The 19,383-nt window shown below is 53.9% G+C and overlaps 1 protein-coding gene across 5 annotated transcripts in view; it reads right to left on the bottom strand.

Annotated features, from left to right (window-relative positions):
- Positions 1 to 935: 935 nt before the first annotated feature.
- The window catches only part of MAPK4 (mitogen-activated protein kinase 4), a 142,246-nt gene continuing 123,798 nt past the window's right edge, over positions 936 to 19,383 (bottom strand). For all 5 annotated transcript variants that reach the window (XM_027577673.2, XM_027577670.2, XM_027577672.2 and 2 more), the window contains 4 exons: positions 12,780 to 12,924; positions 11,330 to 11,491; positions 6,290 to 6,491; positions 936 to 3,554 (listed from right to left, as the gene is read on the bottom strand). In XM_027577673.2, coding sequence (XP_027433474.2) covers positions 2,855 to 3,554; positions 6,290 to 6,491; positions 11,330 to 11,491; positions 12,780 to 12,924 — 1,209 coding nt within the window. In that variant the 3' untranslated portion in view covers positions 936 to 2,854. The remainder of the gene's footprint in view (positions 3,555 to 6,289; positions 6,492 to 11,329; positions 11,492 to 12,779; positions 12,925 to 19,383) is intronic.

The following is a 19,383-nucleotide window of genomic DNA, read 5'->3' as shown; positions in this document are numbered from 1 at the left end:
AAACCATTTATGGCTCACTTGCTAGCTGCTCTGGGAGACCAGAAGTGAAGCAATTGTTGAAGAGGTTTGCTCTTAGCCACAAGCTTGTCATTCACACGCTTCCGCCTTCCCACAGTGGTGACTCGCACCTTGACCGACCGCTTCCTTCCCTTCCCCCTCATTTCCCTATCACTCTAGCAGTGTCGTCTGAGCTCATTCCTCCCACTCCCCAATTACTTGCACTTGATTTTTTGTCTCAGGATTTGCCTCTGAAGGAAACTAAGCCAGTGCCCCATCCTACTTTCCTACTGCACAGATCAGGCCCCATGCTGGGCAGCAGCTGTCTGGAGGGGTGGAACACCACGTCCAAACGTCAGTCTGCGAGAACTGGAGAACTGTCTGGCGTGGAAAACTCACAGTTAAGTGTCAGAAGTGTTGGGAGTAGAAGACAGGAGACAGGATCAATTTGTGAATGAATGGATGTAGAGTTGACCCTTGAGCACGGGGCTCAGAGGCGCCTGACGGGTCTTACAAAAGGGTGAACTTCAGTTGAGGGGACTCTTGGGCACCTGTGAAGTGTGGCTCGGGCAGGCATTTGTGGGTGTTGGCTCCCCCAAATCTCATGACGTTGGCCCCTTTAGGACTGGTGCCACCTTTGGCTCAGCCTTCCTCAGAAGGATTGGAGTTAACTCCGAGATCTGGTTTGAAATTTATAGGATGGACACCACGCCCGACTCAGGTGGTTCTGGAATCACTTCCCTGACTACCAATCCATATAGATTCTCCGCTCCCCTCCCCTCCCCTCCGACTGACTGCAACCCCTCAAAACCCTGGCTTCAGGGATGCAGGGAGAAGCCAGCCAGGCTCCAATGAATCAGCCGCTGCCCAAGACCGCTGCCCATAATACGTAAATGAATGAGAGCATACTTAAATGAATAAAGGAATCTGTGTTCCAATAAAACTTATTTGGGCCCGTCCTGATCAAGTTTAATAGATCTTTTGAAAACATGAGTAGTTATAACAATTCCTCTATAACAACAATTATATATGAACTCCTGGTCAAGGTCAGCAGCTTGGTCCTTTACCAAAAAAGTAAAGCCGCCCTCTGAGGACAAATGGCACATGAGGAGCGGTGGATAGTTCCTTTTCTTTAAAAAAAAAGAAAAAGAAAAAGAAAAAGAAAAAAAAAAAACCAAACACTTTATATTTACATATTTTCCATTAAAAATTATGGTCAGTGTGATTAATTCTTTTTAAATATAAGTTTCTAATGTGTTGCAGGTTTCAATGTACAACTCTTAGTTAGCTGATAGGTTTAAGGTGCTGTCAAGGTGAGGGTGAAACACAGCCCAAGGCCAATGCTGGGGAGTCCTCTGTTTACAGGCTGCTAGACCTCCCGTGGGTATCTTTGGGGGTGCAGGGGGAGCAGAATACCAATGGTGGGAATGGCGGAGCATTCCAGGGGATGGACTATGCTTCCGCAGAGGGCTTGCTGTGCCCACACACCATCACCCCAGGCTCTGTGTGCGAGGACACCTTTGGTGTGCCTGCTCTAACTCAGACTGAAGTTATGAGGGGCGTGGCTGCTTGGAAGCCCTTCCTGTGTCCTGGGGTCTCTACGCTGGTGCCTGACCCCTGAGGACTTTTGTGGTCGGCACCCTGCCTTTCCCCATCTTCCTACATTGCTGGGTTCCTTGCCCCTAGGGCCACTGGCTTTCCATGCCTTTCTTTAGGGACAGCTCTTTGCCAGGGCTAAATGGATTATCAAAATCAAGGTCAGTATTCACGAAGCACGATAGGTCCCGTGTGAAATCTCTCCTAACACATTTGTTCTGTGGCGGGCACCTCGTGGCCTTGTTTACTCCAAATGAGCAATTCGTGACAAGAACATTAGTTCCCGGGGTAGGCTGGGAGAGGAGTTCTATGTGTCTGCGGGTGGGTTCCGTGTATGTGGCTGGGTGTTGGGCTGGAGGCGTTACTGGAACTGCTGTCTTCAAACTCACCTGTGCACGACATCCCCTGGGGAACTGGGGCCATGACCTTGTACCCGTGCATGTGTCAGGAAAGTGCATAGGGAGTTCTGGAGGAGGTGTGTGCCCAGGCCTGGAAGATGAGTTCTTGGACCCACAGATCCCAAACTGGTGTGAGCCAAGGTGTTCAGACCACACAGGGGTGTGGCAGGTGGAACTACTGAAGTACTTGAGGGACCAGAAAATATCTGGTTGGTCAGTGGGGTAAAACTGGCTCAGTTTCCCATTTTGGATTATAAGCAACATTGCTCTGAACAAAAGATGGGATAGGTCAGATGGTGATGGGCAGGGAAGAAACATCCTGGACCGAGTTTTCGGATTGGAGAGCCACAGGGACCCCAGCAGAGGAAGACAGTTTAGAGGGGACAGACACTGGCCTAGGAGACTGGGCTTCAAGCCTCTCCCTGGTGGTAAGCACATCACTTGGCTTCTGGGGGCCTCACTGTCAGTGAGGCCGGATGGTTTCAACACCATGCCAGCAAGGTTCCTCTGCACCTAGCCAGGTGGGAGGGCTTGCAGACTGCTGTCTAAGACACTATGCTCCCCTGCACACCGCCACCTGTAAAACGCAAGGGCCCCCTCTTCGCTGGGAAAGTGATCAACCCCCAAACTAGGCTCCTGTTCAAACCTGCTCCCAGAGGTTAAAGGCTAGTTATTAAGGCAGTTTAAGAAATGGACATTCCTCTCCCTCCTCGGATCCTTCCTGTGTTTTGCTAACCCCAAGGCAGCAGAGAGGGGTGAAGGGGCGGTGGAGGTACGGGGTGGAGGGCGGCCAGCCCCTTCCTGCCAGGCCCGGCTTCCCTGGGTGGCCTCCGCTTAGGGGGCCTGGAGCTCCCCCCTCTCCCTCACCACCTTTCTTTGGAGAAGGCCTCGGTCTGCACGAGATCGCCGGGGTGCTCAGGGATGCACGCGCCGTTGAGGTCACCCAGTTTATTGTCCGGCAGGTCTTCGGGCTTGGTGCAGAGCTTCAGGGCGCGGGAGATGAACATGTCCAGGTCGAACTGGGGGCTGGCGCCCCCGTCGATGGAGGCCGGGCGGCCGGGCGGAGAGGCAGACAGGCGGCGCTCGGGGCTGTCGGGGGGCGGGCTGGCGTGCTCGGGGCCACCCTGCGTGCTCTTGACCCACTGCGCGATCTCCAGGAAGAGGCTGGCCGGCTCGTCCTCACGCGGCCCGGCGTCGGCGGCCACCCCGGCTCGGGCTCGGGGAGCCCCCGCCGCCTGCTTCCAGTGCGACAGGTCCAGGATGAGCTTGGGCTCTGAGTAGTGGTGCGGCTTGCTGTCGCGCCACAGCAGCTTGTCCAGGTAGGAAGGCGAGCCGACTTTGTAGTCGCAGGAGCGCCCGTAGTCGGCCTCGAAGGCGCGCTCCATGGACGAGTGCGAGCGCTCCAGGAAGCGCTCCGAGCTGCCCTGCGAGTCCTTGCGCGGGTCCACCTGCACGTCCTCCGCCAGGGGCGCCGAGCCCGCGCGTGGGTCGCGCTGCACCTCGCTCGTGTCCTGGCACCGGTCCGGCCTCCACTCCAGGTCCGATGACAGGCTCACAGGGTACCTGCGAGGGTGCAGACAGACGGAATGGTGGGTGACTGGACCCCGGGGTGAGTTGCCTTCCCCGAGGGAGCCAAGCCCCCTCATCCCTGTCTGCCACGCACAGACTGGCTTTCCGTTCCTTCCCTGTCCCTCTGGTCCTGTGACCGCCCCCGCCCTCCCCCGGGGTCCGGTGAAGGGACTGATGTTTTTGGCTTAACCCTTGTATTCTTCTGTACTCATTCAATACCCTGCAGGTGTTTCTTGAGCACCTTACTGTGTACCAGGCGCTGGCATCGCCAGGCACGGCAGTGAACAAAACAACAAAGCCCCTGTCCTCCTGGAACCTCCTTTCAAACGGATCCCACCAGTGCAGTGCTCCTCGAACTCTGACCTGCACGCAAATCGCCCGGGGCCCTTGCTGAGTAGCAGCTCTTGATCCAGTAGCTCTGAGGTGGGGCCAGAGATTCTGTGTTTCTAGCAAGCTCCCAGGTGATGCTGATACTGCTGGTCCAGGGACCACACTTGGAGTAGCAGGGCCCTTATGAGTGCTCCTCAGGCCTGGTTCAGATTAGAATCACCCCACATCCTGATTCAGTAGGTCTCAACTGGGGCTCTGCATCAGCACGGTTTTAACACATCCCCAGGTGATGCTAAGGTACAGTCAGGGCTAAGATCTCTTGCCTTAGTGGGTCTGGTTAGATGCCCCCCGCCCCCCAGCACCCTGCATCAATGCAGTGTAGGTGGAAAGATTCTAGACACCCTCAGGAGAGGCCAGAGATCCTTGGAATTCTGCCTTCTGTCAACTGCCCTGCAGTCAGGGAGAGCAAAGTCAGCCAGCCAAGAGCAAAGGAAGGGCAGGTGTGCAGGCCATCAGCTCGAGCTGGGCCCTCTCCTCCCTGTGCCAGGTGCTCTATGCAGAACCGTGTGGAGGGAGCCAACAACCAGCTGCTCATGGTACAGGATGCCTCGTGCTCGCATGGGAAAAGCCAACGCACCTAGGACAGGCAGGCTTGGCTGTGAAAGGGCAGGCGCCCAGAGCGGTCCACACGATGTGGTTTGCGTGGCACAGGGAGGCCCCAGGACTGCCTGCCCACTGCCCAGTGACACCATGAGGGCAGGAGTCACCCCCCAGAGCGAACACCGCCTCCTCCCACAAGGGTCCCTAAAAATCGCAGAGATTTCTAGGAGGAAGAACTTGCAAAGACCCTAATCCCTGGGCTGCTACACACCGAGGGCCAAACATTGGTTCTCTGAAGTCTTCACAGAGACTCTGTGGAGTTAGGATGATCACGCTGCCTTACAGAGGAGGATGCTGGTGCTCATCCAAGGTTAAGCCATTTGCCCAAGGCAGGGGGGGCCTGTAGGAAGGAGTCTGCCCATGGACTGCCCATCTCCTTCCTGCAGGGATGATGGGAAAGTCAGAAGCAGAACCGTGTCAGGTTTAGAAATGGTCAGAGTTGGTGGGCAGTGGCCAAAGAAACCCTGCGACAGTTTTCCTGGCCCCAGCCCTGCACCACAGCCATGACAAGCATGGGATGGGCCTCTCGGGGCCAGCGCTCTGTGCCCTCAAGCGCCATGGAGCAGAGGGGGAGGGGCTACAGGGACCACAGTCAAGGGCGGGAAAAGCATGGGGGCGGCAGAAGGAAGAGTCTTCATTAATCTCTATTTGCTGGCACCTCTTGATAACAACAATCGACGACACCAAACCCACAAACCTGTCCGAAAATAGCAGAGCGCTGCTCTGGCCCTCCCTCCGTGCCTCCTCACTCTGAAACCTATCATCTGCCAAATGACTGACAAGGAGAACTTGCTCATCTGTCACTTATGTAACTAGCTGTCACCTTCCCACAGCAGCGGGGCTGCCACTTAGGCCCCCTCGGAGTCCTAGCTGCTAAGCCCTTGACTTCTATTTCTAAACTGAGCCGCTCTCGGCTCTCCCTCCCCGGATTAGCAGATGGTGATGCCCAAATGTTTAGCTGCCTGATCTCAACATCAGAATAGGAAGGGACCCGAAAAATCCTAACATGCCTACACAGAGATTTGTTAAAAAAGTGTGTGTTCTACCCAACACTGAATCACTGGTAGTGACTTCCGGGCACCCTGTGTGGGGAAGGATTCGGAGGCCCGGCCCGGTTTAGCAGGCAAGAGTCCTGTGATTGCTCAGCAGTGTCTGACATAGATGCAGATCAAGGAGGCCCCGCATGAGGCAGGCATTAGCTGTGTGGCGAAATGCTAGTCTCTACCCTCTCTGAGCTGTGGCTCCGTCATGTGTCACTGGGCAGTAATGATAATGGCACCCCCCCGGCTTAATGGCACTCTTGGGAGGTGCCAACGATGAGGACTCTGGGAAAGTGTTATGCGGGAATAAACGTCACATTGTCTCCTTGTTGTGCACTGGCACAGTCTGCTTTTCTCGGGGGCAGATTCCCAGTCCTGCTAGAAGTGAGTTCCAGTGATGGGTACTCTTTAAATGTCGCTGAACAATGTATTGAACCCTGGCTCTAGTATAGGAGGGTGGGGAGGAAAGGGGTAGTGGCTGTGTCGCACAAAGGAAGGCCCCTGACCCACACATGCTCATCTACTGGGAGTGCCTGGGGACAAGAGAGAAAGGCAGGAAGCTAAGTGCGGGAAAGCACCCCATGGGCTATGGAGCTTGGGAGATAGAGGGAAAGGTCATGGAGGATCAGAGCAAAACAGAAATGGGAGATGAGAACGTGAATTCTAGACTCCAGGGGCTGGGGGCTCCTGGAACCGCACCTGTCCCAGTTGGAGAGCTGGCTCTGGTTGGCGGCCATCAGCAGGATGTCGTCGATCTCATCTTCAATGCGGAAGGGGTGCTGTGAGGTGGGCTCGTCCTCCGGGCATGAGTATGGGCTCATGTAGGGGTGCTGCAGCCCCATCTCTGCTGTTAGGCGATCCATGGGGTTAAAGGTCAGGATCTTCTCTAGAAAGTCGATGGCTGCGGGGAGCAAAACAGGACATGAAAGTCATTCACTGCCCTGCCTAGCAGAGACATTTTTTTTGTACTTTCCCATTTGTAAAGAGGTTTTTAGCCATTCTCCTTTCTTGTCACCCTCACCACAATCCAGTGACGAACTCAGAGCAGATACTGCTTTTTTGACTTCACAAATGAATAAACAGAGGCCCAGCGGGGTAAAGTGACTTGCTCGAGTTGCCGCTGGTTAAGAGCAGGTGCAGGGCTAGAAGTCTGCCTTAGGCTGGATTTCTCCAGGGACAGGGACTGGGCTGCAGGTAGTCTGTGTGGTGACCATCCCCGCAAGCACAGGCAGGGGAGGGGGGAAGAAGCCAGTACGGGATGCGCACATGAGCAGGTTCCTCCTGGGGGCACCTGGAGCTTGGTCCCACTGGGGGGTGGGGAGGCATCCTCTAGAAGAGAGCATGGGACACACCTCAGAGGTGACTCCATTTGTGGGGCCGGGGGGGAGCCGAGGTGTCTCTACACCCACTCCCACTTGTTGCGGATTGCGTGCTGCTGGGGTGGGTGGAGGAGCCTGTGAGGCAGGTCACTGAAAGGTGAGGCAGGTGGGGCAAGGCCTGTTAGCCCAGGGCTCCCGAGTCCAGCCTTCCTTCCAGAGGTTGCTCCTGGAGGTTTGACAAACAAGGGCAGGTGGGCTTGATATTAAAATATTTAACCACCAAGCTGAAGCCCTCCTGGGGACTAGGGTCTAGATCAAGGGGAGGTCCTAGGCAGCTGGAACCTGGAGACAGGAAGGGGACACTCTGAAGCTCTGTGTGGTGGCTGGTTGCCAACCTGCATGAAAGCATATCGAAATTTCGGCAGCCAATCGGGCTGTGTGGGTGCGCACTGGCTACAGATCAGCTCTGCACACGGAACTGGTGTCCCTTCTCCCAAGTGGGGGTAGGGGCAGCCATCTGCCTTGTGGGCTCTGCCCTGGGTTATCTCAGGGCAAGGTCTAGCCTGGAGGTTTGCATTATGTCTCAGTGCTGGAGGCCCCACTTAAATCATGACTTGGCTAATCGTGTTACCTCCCATGTGGCAAGGGAGAAAGGCCGCTGAGCTCAAGAGCTTCAGGGCACAACCATGACCCCGCCCCTCACACCAGCCCTGGGTCTCTTTGCAGGAAGATTCAACAATGATTCAGGAAATTGACGGATTTAGAAGGTCACGGCCCCCCAGGAGGATGTGGTGCTGGTCTGTATGCCTAGACTGAAGGATCCATAAAGCAGCAGGAGCTCCGAGGCTCAGGGGGTGCCTCTGGGTCAGGGCTGGAGACCTGAAAGAGCCTCACAGATGGGCAGGGCCGGGAAGAATCGGGCTCCGCAGTGCACAGCCCGCTCTGGCCCTGTCTGGCTCCAGGCTGGGCAAGCCTTGCCCGATTTGGGCTGCCGCCCTCCCTCGGCCCAGCTTATTACTCTGGACCTTCTGACAAGGACAGGAGAGAGTTGAAGCTCTAAACGTGGGCAGGCATCATCACCAGCATCACTATTTTTAACAAAGACCCAGCGAACCCTGAAGTTGGAAAGTGCCAACCCCAAAGTCTACCCCACTGACTCTAGTAAAAACGAGTCTCCTCTTTCCCCTTCCTGACAGCTGGTCTTCTAGCAGGTGCCAGACACTTCCAGAAGCCCAAATATTAGAAAATCCCTTCTTGTCTCTAACCTAAATCTACCCCCTTTAACCTCTACCCCCGGGCCTAGCTCTGCCCTCTGCGGGTTCCCCCATGTCGGCATGTTCTCTCTTCCCCAGGATTGGTCCCCTCAGGTTTCAAGGGAGCAGCGAGCAGCCAGGTCCTGTGCACTGGCCTGCATCTCCCAGTGCCCCCTGCAGTTCGATGTGCTGTGTGACTGGGGCCTGGCGGGCAGGGGAGGAAATGATGTGTGGACCCCACTTCCAGGCTGGATGCATAAAAGCCTCCTGCAAGAGTCTCTGCCCTCTCTTCCCCTGTCTTCAGCCGGAAGTGGGTGTCCAAGGGTGACCCGGAAAGCTGTGTGTTGAAGATGGCAGACACTTCTCTGACAAGCTGGGTCCTGGGAGAGCCCCAGGCTCCCCGACTCTGTCTGGACTGGAGGTGAGCCGTGCGTACACTGCTAGCAGGGTCACCCTGGAGGTTCCAGACTTATCTGCCATGGCACTAGCTTTGTTTTTCTCAACACAGAAACCACCATACCCTCCCCACCCCCCAAATCCTCTTCTCTGGGCTCAACCTCCCCACATGTTCTGAAGGCATTTCTAATATAATGAGACTTCTGTACCATCCTGTCACCTTCCTGTGGCCCAGTGAACTCAAACGGGACTTTCCCGAGCCCCTGGGGTTCTGGAAGGATCCTCAGGGGCATCTCTGGAGACTGAGAGGCAGGTGAGCCCCGAGGTCCCCAACCCTGCTTCACCCAGAGCACTCATTTTGACTTGTTTCCCTATTAGCTTTCCTCGTCAGATTTGTTACTTGTGACACATTTCCTTTGTAGATTAAATGGAGCTCAGAAGTGAGGCCTTGATATGATGGTCTCGGGGCTTGTCCCCCTTGTCCTGCTCCGACGGCTGTGTCAGCTGCTGAGGGACAGTCACCCAGGGCTGCCCTTTGAGCCTCCGGGGGCTTCAGCCAGAGAGACATTCTGCCTCTTCCCAGGCCTGCGGGGCCTCTGATGTGCAGGAGAGGGAGGGAGCGTGGGTCAGCAGCCGGCTCTCCTGGGTGGGTGGGCTTGGTGCCCTCCCCCCATCCATATTTCATTCCTGGGACCCCTCATTCTCCTAAAGCCAGAGGTCAGCTGGAGACCTCTTTTCAAGGCCAGAAGCCGGCGAGAGAGTTTTGGTTGGAGTTGAATTTTGGTTGGAGTTGAGTTTTGGTACATCGGGAGAGTGGAGCAAGCCTGGCTTTAGTGAACACCTGTTCAGCTACAGGTTCAAGGCCAAACTCACTGGCCTCTCGGCCTTTCTCACCTCTCCAGCCTCCCTTCCTACCAACAGGTCTGTGACTCGTCCTGCTGATCCGGGCCTCCATGTCCCCCTGGCCAGCTTCTCTGTCCCTCTCTGTTCCCCTCCTCTCCCCCAAATACCCGGGGCCCTTGCTGGCCCCTTAGGATGTGTTCCTCAGTCTTTGTTCTCACCTCACCTCTTTGTTCTCACCATCTTCCCAGCGAGTGCACCTCTCCTGTCTCTGAACTTCCACCTCTAGCACTGTGGTGGCTTAATACACGTCGGGGGATGCTGCTGACGACAGTGAGGAGCTCTATCTCCTATCGGGACCGATTCTGATTTTGCTGAGAAACAGCCCACCACTCTGACAGCCAAGGCACCAAGGGGCTGCTGTATGTGTGGTTGCTTTGGGGAGGGGAGGGGGTGACACGTCCCTGATCCAGAATTCCTGAGAGGTGAATGCACCTCTTGTCTCGCGGTGGGATTTCTACAGGGCCCTAGGACACAAATATAGACGGGCTGAGTCTTAATTTGTGGTGAATGAAATGATCCCTCCTCCTCTTTAATGAAGAGAAAACTGAGGCAAATTATGATTGAGTGGGGATCATGGCCAAGGGCATTGTTAGAAGACACTGGTGGTCCAAGTTCTTGTTTCCTGATGGTCTCATTCGTAATAATGGACACCAAGTGGTGGGGAATAAATACCTATTTCACCACCTCCACTGCAGTGAGCTGGGGCCTCGGGACTAAGTTCTGGTCAATAAAACATGAGTGGAGGGGAGGTGTCGAAATTCCAGCTCACGACCTTAAGGGCAAGCGGACCTGCCCTCCTTCCCCACCTTCCTCCAGGTAGTAAGGGCAGTACCCAAGGACGGTTGAACAAGATGGAAGGGGCCTGGGCCCCTGGATGACTTTGTACAGCAGGCTCACTGTCTTGGCCCTGGACTGTCTGCTTTGTGATTACGATAGAAGAGAGAAATACGCTTCTTAACTTCTTTTTTCTTAAATAAGAAATCTTATTTAAGCCACTAAGAATTTGGGTGTCTCTTCCAACTGGCTGAACCTGTATCCTACCTAACATAGGTAGGGGTCTCCTAAGGAAGCCTCTGGTAGGTAGGAGGCCCAGTGATAATGCTAACGTTTTATTTAAAGATTTTATTTGTTTATTTGAGAGAGAGGCAAAGCATGAGCAGGGAGTGGGGCAGAGGGAGAGGGAGAAGCAGGCTCCCCGCTGAGCACAGAGGCTGACATGGGGCTCGATCTCAGGACCCCGAGATCATGACCTGAGCCGAAGGCAGACGCTTAACCGACTGAGCCACCCAGGTGCCCCTAATGTTAACATTTAAAATGATGGAGCAACTGTCCTCTGCCTGGGGCTTTACACATTCTATTTTACTTACCCGTCACGATGTCCCCATGTGACAGGAATTACTGTACCCCTTTTACAGTTAAGGAAACTGAGATGCAGAGAGGTCAGGAAACTTGCTCAAGGCCAAACAGCTACTCCCAATGCACCTGGGAATTGAGTCTCGGTCTGGGTCTCAAGCTCGTAAAACTCACGTTCTCTGCATCACATCATCAAGGGGAATGAGGGAGAGGGAGATGAAGGAGAGGGAGGAAGGCAAGTGAGAAGGACGAGAAGGAGAAGGAAGCAAAGACGGGCGGAGACTCTGGAGGACCGCCGAACACAGCCTTGAGAGTTGCCTGATGGCCGAACTCTGGGAGCCAATGACGCTCAGTCTGGAAGTAGCTCGGGCAAATTCCCGCCACAGTGGCGTGGCCTTGGCCTCTCTGTCTAGAACTAGGCTTGGTCGTTCTGGAAGGAGACTACCCGCCCGGCCCCCCAGGGCGAAGCCAGAGCGCAGCCTCCTGGAGGCTGGCCACGCTGTAGGCCAAGGTACCTTCGCTGTTCACTTCGGGGAGCAGCTTGCGCAGAGGCCTCTTCACCTCCCAGCGGCTGCTGACGAAGGAAGGCATCACCCTGAGCAGCTCATCTTTGTCCTCCTCCCGGATCACAGGGATGGTCTCTAGGATGAGCTGCATCTGCTCCAGCTCGTGAGCCCCTGGGGAGCCAAACACCAGATGGTTAAGTGTGTTGCCCAAGTGACTGGGGTGACGGAAGCCTCAGTGTGGTTCTGGGAGGCCGGGGAGGGACGGCGCCTGCCGGTGGGAGCAGCACTGGGGGCCAGGGGACCTGGGTTCTGGTCCTCACTCGGCCACTAACTTGCTCTGTGACTATAAGCAGGTTGCTTGCCATCTCTGGGGCTTGGCTTTGTCAAATGTCTCTGCCTCTGGAATGGACCCGTCTGACATAGACTGAGTCAGCCGGAGCTAATGGGACAGGCTTTGCCAGGTCCGTGGGAGAAGTGTGCTGGGGACAGGATGGAGTCAGGCGTTTATTCTCCTTTGCTCCTTCATTCCCTCAACTAAATAATGGCTTACTGAGCACCTTCTCCCTGCCAGGCCTCGGGCTGGATGCTCAGCCATAAGAAGCTTCAGTCTTTATGAGTCTCAGAAACACAACTCGTCTTTGCCGCCCTGACGCTCCCTCAGCGCTGTGGCGCTGCTGGCGGGGGTCAGGTCTCTCTCCTCGCGGTCCCCCCCCGACCCTCAGGCTGTTCTTAACTCCCATTGCTTCCATTTTCCCTTTTTGCCCGAGTAACCTTTCCACTTACTTCTACCAGTTTAAATCCTTAACCAAGACTCTCTATCTTTGAGAAGTCCCCAGAAGTGCCCCCCCCTTACCACCGATTCCTACAGGATTCCAATCTGCCAGAAGCCGGCGGTCTACACTGGGGCTCCTCCGTGTCCCCCAGCGACACCTGGCGGAGCACCGAGCGATGCGAATGCTGTGATGCTGCCCCAGCGGGGGCCCGCGGCTCAGGCTCTGCGCGGAAGCCGTCCCTTCGGCCTCCCCCCCCCCCCCCCGAGTGGGCTCATGGAGGGTCAGTTCAGGGACTCTGGGAGCCCCTTGTGGGGTCCCCTCGCCAAATGAACACTCCAGACTGACTGCTCACAGTGGCAGGGAGAGAAGAGGCAGGGGCTGAAAAGGTAGGATGGATGTTTCCAGCAGTCAATTTCAAGGTGTCTGAATAGAAGTAGTTACTTGATTTCAAAGGTTCTGCCCTCAAAAGGCTATTTTTAGCCTTTCCAGTATTTTGCCAGAAATGATAAGGGGCCTCCAAGTAGGTCCATAAAGCCATACAGGTCATTTTAAAGAGAAAGACTAGGATGTTTTGTGGTTAGCATGGTTTTTTGGTTTGTTTGTGGGGTTTTTTTCCTTTCCATCAGTTCTCCCGTTTTACAGAACAACGCCAGAGGAGAAGGAAGATGGCATGGTTAGTGACCTACCAGCAAAGAGCATCCTCCCCGTGAGCATCTCGGCCAGGATGCAGCCGGCGGCCCACATGTCGATGGCTTTGGTGTAGTTGTTCGGGGAGAGGAGCAGGCGCGGTGAGCGGTACCACTTGGTTACCAGCCCTTCCGACAGATAACCCTGGAAGACAAAACACCCCCAGTTCCGATGGTCAGCCACGCGCAGATATGCCCTCTCCCCCAAGTGCCTTCTTGTTTCTTTCCACCTGAAGACAGCACCCCGTCTGGGATCCTTTCACTCTGGAGCTTTCCCTGAAGCCTAGGGGCTCGATACATAGGAGCCAAACTCAAGTTCATCACCACCAACAGAGTAGTGATGAGAACCTGGAATTTCATTGATCCAGTGGCTGAATCTCAGCAATAGCCATACATTTGAAATCAAGCCAATTACTTTGGTGCTAAGGATTAGAATTAATGTGGCTACAATGCCAGAGACGCCAAGCCCCTGCTGACAATGCAGAAGGCCAGCTTCGTAACAGATGCAGGTGAAGGGCGTTATGGAAACAGCCCTAAATGGCAGAGTGGATGCAGCTCTGGTTGGCCCAGAGGATTCTGGGAGCTCCACAGTGTCTTTCTGGGGGCACAGATGTCCTAGCTGATTTCAGCCACTGCTGAAGGATTTGTGGTCTGGGACGGAATCCCTCCCTACAAGATTTGGTGGGGATGTAAGTGGTTTAGCACAGAATGGAAAATAAAGCCAGGCAACTCGGAAATTGTTCTCTACGTAATTCGGGAAGTTGGCCCAACAGTGTAACCTGGGAGGTGTCCATTTGGATATCTAGAACAGTCTCTCTAAATAGAGAAGGTAGACCCACTTGGGAGGTCAAGGTGAGACAATTCAGACTGAAGGGAGGCAGTGGAAGATTCTAGGGATGGTCTTGATATCTGCTGATGTAACTCCCCATTTAGCATTTGAATTGCCCTTTTTACTGATGTAGGCACTATCACAGACCCAGGCAGATGAAAAATTAAGAAGCCCAAATACCTGGGAGCTTTTGATCAATTAATCCGGAATCTATTTGTTCAGCAAATATTTATTAAGTGTTTTAAACCTTCCGAGCTCTGCATTATGACAGCAGTACCCTTTCCTCTATGGGACTGTCTCAGTCGGTGGAATATGGCGACTCTGGATCTCGGGGTTGTGACTTCAAGCCCCATGTCGGGTGTAGAGATTATTTAAAAAATAAAATCTTAGGGGCGCCCGGGTGGCTCAGTCGGTTAAACGTCTGACTCTTGATTTCAGCTCAGGTCATGATCTTAGGGTCATAGAACCGAGCTCCTCATTGGGCTCTGCACTCAGTGTGGAGTCTGCTTGAAATTCTCTCCTCCCTCTGCCCCTACCCTGCTCACACACACACACACACTCTCTCCCTAAATCAATAAGATCTTAAAAAAAAAAAAACAAACTTAAAAAAATTACAGGCACAAGCCAAACCATAGAAGTTCACTTCTGGGTGGGCGGGTCATAAATAAAGAATGGCTTGATTGATTTCCCAGTCAGAGGCTGAGCCGGCCAGAGGAAGACAAAAGCAGAGTCACCCAGAGGGGAGGCAACAGAAGGGGGTTTTCTCTAATATGTAAACGAGCAGTCTTTTATGGGATGGAATTTCCTGTCATTAACACCTGCCTAGCTGCAGCACCTAGAACTGAAATGGGGACACAGGGAGGCTTCCTCCTGAAACACCTGCCTGGAATGTAAAAGAAAGATGTTTGCATGGGCAAGGCCGCCCCTGGGCCAGAAATGAGGGCCAGGCCACGACAGCAGCTGAGAAATTTCACCCACTTTCTTACTTTGGAATGGAAACCGAGAACCTGCTGCTTCCTTATGGTCACTTGTCCCTCAAGCCCTTTTGAAAACAGAGGACATACTGATGTGTTTCAGAAGCCACAGGGCAGAGGAGAATTTGGGAAGTTGCAGTGTCTTCTGTCAGGTTCTGGAGCAAGAGGAGCCCTGGAGAAGGGGGGATGAGAACAAAAAGGAAGCTCCCTTCCTGGGGGTGGTAAGGAGGGCAGACATGGGGAAGGAGGTAGTGGCAGGGGTCCTGCCCTCAGCTGAGATGAGCCCTGGGTGTCCAAGCAAGAGAGGCTCTGGCGCCCACCACATGATACTGGTGATCTGAATTCAAGAAAGTTTCAGTGGAGTGGATGGGGCGAAAGTCAGAACTTTCTAGAATAAAAAAAAAAATGTATATTTAAAGAATACCCAGGAGTGGAGACTCAGTTTTATCAGAAGGGCTCACAAATCAGTTAAGTAGATGGACTCAACAGATATCTTTAAATGGCTTTTCTGTCAGAGCCTGCAGTGGGGGGGGGGGGGGGGGGGGGATGGTTTCAGCTCCATTTGGATGTGGAGGGACGTGTCCTCCGTCGTCAGACCTGGTCTCCATGTGGTGCACCATTGTGTGAGTCATAAAGGATCACTGCTCTGAGGAGACAGGAAACCAACACTCCCACAATTCTCCATGGCCCCCTCTCAGCACGTAAGAGGCAAGACTGGAGCTGCCCTTTCCCAAGGGTCCCTTTCCTCCTACCACCCCGTCCCCTGGTGTTCCTGGTGAGAAGCCGATTCTGGACGTGCTCCTGGGAGGCAGCTGGCCAGGATTTCCTGTCTAGACCCTGTCATGGGGGCCTTTGGGCTTTCTTCAGCAATGGCTCCAACCAGCGCATTTTGCTTCCTTTTAGGGTCCAGTACAGCCAAGGGGAGGCTTTGCTTTTGAAAGCACCGTAGGTGTTTGGGAAATCATCTAGCAGCGGCTGCTCTCTGAGGAGGGTAATTAGGGACCCCCAACAGATCCAGAGGGGAGGTATAATTAACGCTCTGAGCACCCTCTGGGCAGAGGGAGCAGGGACACTGCACTCAGTCCCAGCTGCCTGCCAGGAATTCAGAACAGCCTTGCTCAAACTCGCACCAGAAGGGTGGGCTCCGATCCACAGCCAGCATTGGGCGGGGGGGTGGGGGGGGCCTCCAGGTCTGTGCCCCTTGCTCTGTCTGCCTCCACCAGCCCCCCGAGCCTGATCCCTTGTGTTGGGGGACACAGGTTGGGGGAAAAGGCATGTTCCAATATGTCTTCTACTTCACCCTTCTGGCCCCTCACAGGGATGGGGAGAATGAATTTATTTATTTAGTATTTATTATTATTATTTTTTATTTATTTAAGATTTTATTTATTTGACAGAGAGAGAGACACAGTGAGAGAGGGAACACAAGCAGGGAGAGTGGGAGAGGGAGAAGCAGGCTTCCCGCTGAGCAGGGAGCCCGATGCGGGGCTCGATCCCAGGACCCTGGGATCATGACCTGAGCTGAACGCAGACGCTTAACGACTGAGCCACCCAGGCACCCCGGGATGGGGAGAATTTAAATGGGGACACATTCTCTGAAGAATAAAAGTCCAGTCAACTGTAGCTGAGTGTGTGGTGCGGGGTGTGTGTGTGACAAGGTGCGAAGGCTGGTTTCTCCCCTCACACTGAATGGCTGCCGAGGACTGCCCCCCTGCTCCCAGGCAAGGGTGGTGGGGGACTCTGACAGCCTCACCTTCTCTACAGGAAGTCTCTGGCATGTGTTGTCCCTGTGCGGTGGAAATGAAGATGATAATTAAAACCATCCCCGTCTTCAAAGAGCATATAATGTAGTTAAAGAGATGAAATATTCAATATGATTGTCTGAAGGATAAGGAAATGATCCTGGTCAACATTTACGTGGGACTTGCTCCATGCTGGGCACTGTGTTAGCATTTTACCTTTTTTTCTTTTTTAAAGATCTATTTATTTATTTGAGACAGAGAGTGGGAGAGAGGGGCAGAGGGAGAGGGAGAGCGAATCTCGAGCAGACTCTGCGCTCAGCACGGAGCCCACGGGGCTCGATCTCACGACCGTGCCATCATGACCTGAGCTGAAACCAAGAGTCGGACACTTAACAGACTGCACCCCCCAGGCGCCTGCCCCCGTGTTAGCATTTTACACGCATTCATTCTGCGGCCCTCCCATCAGCCCCTCGATGCAGGCTCTCCACAGAGTAGTAACACCACCTGCCCAAGGTTTTTATATGACGGGGATGTGGCCTAAGGTATCTGTCTTCAGAGCCCATGCTCTGAACTGTCCGTTGCTGGACCTCCACCACCACGCACACCAAACAGAGTCCTGGGAAGCAGCGAGGAAGAGGCATGCTTAGAATGCAGAGGGGCAGGTTTTGTTTAGCGGTGGGTCAGTGAAGGCTTCATGGAGATGAGGTTTGAGCTGCTCTTGATGGATGGGGACATCTTAGATAGCTCTGTGGTGACAATGGGCACCAGTGTGAGTCAAGGTAGAGGGTGGAAAGACCTAGAATGTGCTCAGGGGACAGAGAGACATCTGGGCATGTGGACAAAGGGGCTGAGGAAAATGACCTTTGTTCTGAAAGTTAGCAGACCCCTAGCAACGAGAATCAGAAGTGCTGGTGAGAGGTACAGATTGCCCAAAGCTACTGACTTGGAGTCACCGGTCTCCATGTTGAATGAGCTCCCCAGGGAGCCTGTGTGCCCCTACCCAGTTTGAGAACACCAGGAAGAACCAAGGCAGCCATGGAGGGTTGCGGATCGAGGAAGGAGGGGTCATGGGTAGGACAGGAGTTTCAGCGGAGGCTGTGAGAGGCTGCTCCGTCTTTCCCGTTTGCCCTGGGCAGGTCTGCATCCCGCCCTGGTGGGGCTCTTGTGGATTCTTACTACCCGGCAGGGCGTTTATGGAGCTACGTGGTTACAGGCTCTGCAGTCCCTGTGCCTTGCAGCCTGGAGAGGCTTGCAAGCCTGGCTGGCAGCAAGATGCTGCTCTCTGGATAGCAGGGGATCCCGGGGCTCACGAAGGCCTTGGGAAGGCCCCTGGGCTCCACACTTCCTTGCAGCACACATAGGCACCCCTGTCTGATCTGGAAGAAACTAGGTCAAGGGAAAAAGAAATCAGGAGAAGTAAAATTTTTAGCCTTAGGGGTCAATGCATGTTGTTGCATGGATGCTGTGATTCTTGTAAATGGGCATGTTCCCAAAAGACCTTCTGGTGGCCAAGCTGTGACATCAAAGAGATGTCACACAAGGAATGGGAAAGACTGGGAACCTTTAGCCTGGAGAACATAAAGGGGGTGGATGGCCTGAGAGCCGCCTTTAAGTTTTTATTTATTTGAGAAAGAGAGAGAGACAGAGAGTGCACGAGCTAGGGGACGGGGAGAGAGAGAGGGAGAGAGAGAATCTCAAGCAGACTCCATGCTGAGTGCAGAGCCGGACACGGGGCTCAATCTCACGACCCTGAGATCCTGACCTGAGCCAAAATCAAAAGTCAGATGCTCAAGTGACTGAGCCACCCAGGCGTCCCAAGAGCTGCCTTTAGACGTTTGCAAGGCTGTCATATAGACAAGGAGTTAAGCTTGTTCTCTGAGGCTCTGGCGACAGGAGCCTCAGTGAGCCAAAGCAGGAGACAGGAATCTATGTAATAGGATAATAACAGCTAACATTTACTGAGCTCCTCAAACTGCTCTGCTTCATATGGATGAACTCACTTCATCCTCAACAACCCCGTGAGGCAGGGACTCTCATTATAGCCATTTTACAGGGAGGAATCTGGTGGCACAGAGAGGGTAAGCAATCTCTCCAGGGTCACACAGGCTGTTGGTGGCGAGCTGGGATTCCACCCCAGGCTGTGTGGCCTGAGCTCCTTCCATCTGAATATGCGGCGCTGCTGCCTTTCACATTAGAAAAGCCTTTAAAGCCATCAGGGCTGTCCCGGGGTTGGGGGGTGGGGTGGGGTGGGGGGACTGGGCTCCTAACAGGCAGAGGCATCCCGGTACAGCATGGAGAACCTCGTGGAGAGATGCGCCAACACCCCCCCACCCCGTTGGTGTCCAGAGCACCGCTTCTCCGACTTCGGTGTGTACCCGAATACTCGGGGACCTGGACCGATTAAATGCACACTCAGGTCATCAGGTGGACAAGGTGATGCTGCAGGTCAGAGGGCTGCACCTGGGCCAGCAAGGCCCTAGCTTATCTTGCACATCATGCCTGGCCCTAGGGACTAACGATCTGCCTCACTCACAGGCCCGGCAGATTCTCCATCAGAGCAGCAGGCTGACCTATAATAGGGGTTAATTCTTTGTATTAGAGACACTCATCAAAAGATCATTTAGAAAAACAACACCCTCCCAGAGGCCCCTCTAAGCAAGGACGTGTGGCTTTCCTCCTCCAATCTTTTCCCTCCTAAGGTATAATTCTTATTTGTGCCAATATCCCTATCAGGCATGTTAGAAGCCTTTTTTAAAAAGAAATAACACCACAGCCAAATAGCCTTTCTTATTGCTGACTCCAAACTCATTCTATTAAACTCATTTCCATGAAAATATGCAGCAGGGAATCTCCCAAGCTGAGGAAAGAAACACACAATCTTAAAAGCCCAGTGCACAGCACAATCCCTGGTAAGCCACCGGGTACATTCTGTTTATGCGGCTACAATACACATGGGTGAAGAAAGTACGGTTCAGTCAGCGGCACTGAGCTGTCCTTAACTTCAAGATGCCCTCGATGCTGATCTGCTGTCCACTTTCATCCAGGCTGCTCCTTCCCTA

Source organism: Zalophus californianus, chromosome 14 (assembly GCF_009762305.2).
Source record: "Zalophus californianus isolate mZalCal1 chromosome 14, mZalCal1.pri.v2, whole genome shotgun sequence".
Lineage (NCBI taxonomy): Eukaryota > Metazoa > Chordata > Mammalia > Carnivora > Otariidae > Zalophus > Zalophus californianus.
This window is presented reverse-complemented; position numbering and strand designations above follow the sequence as displayed.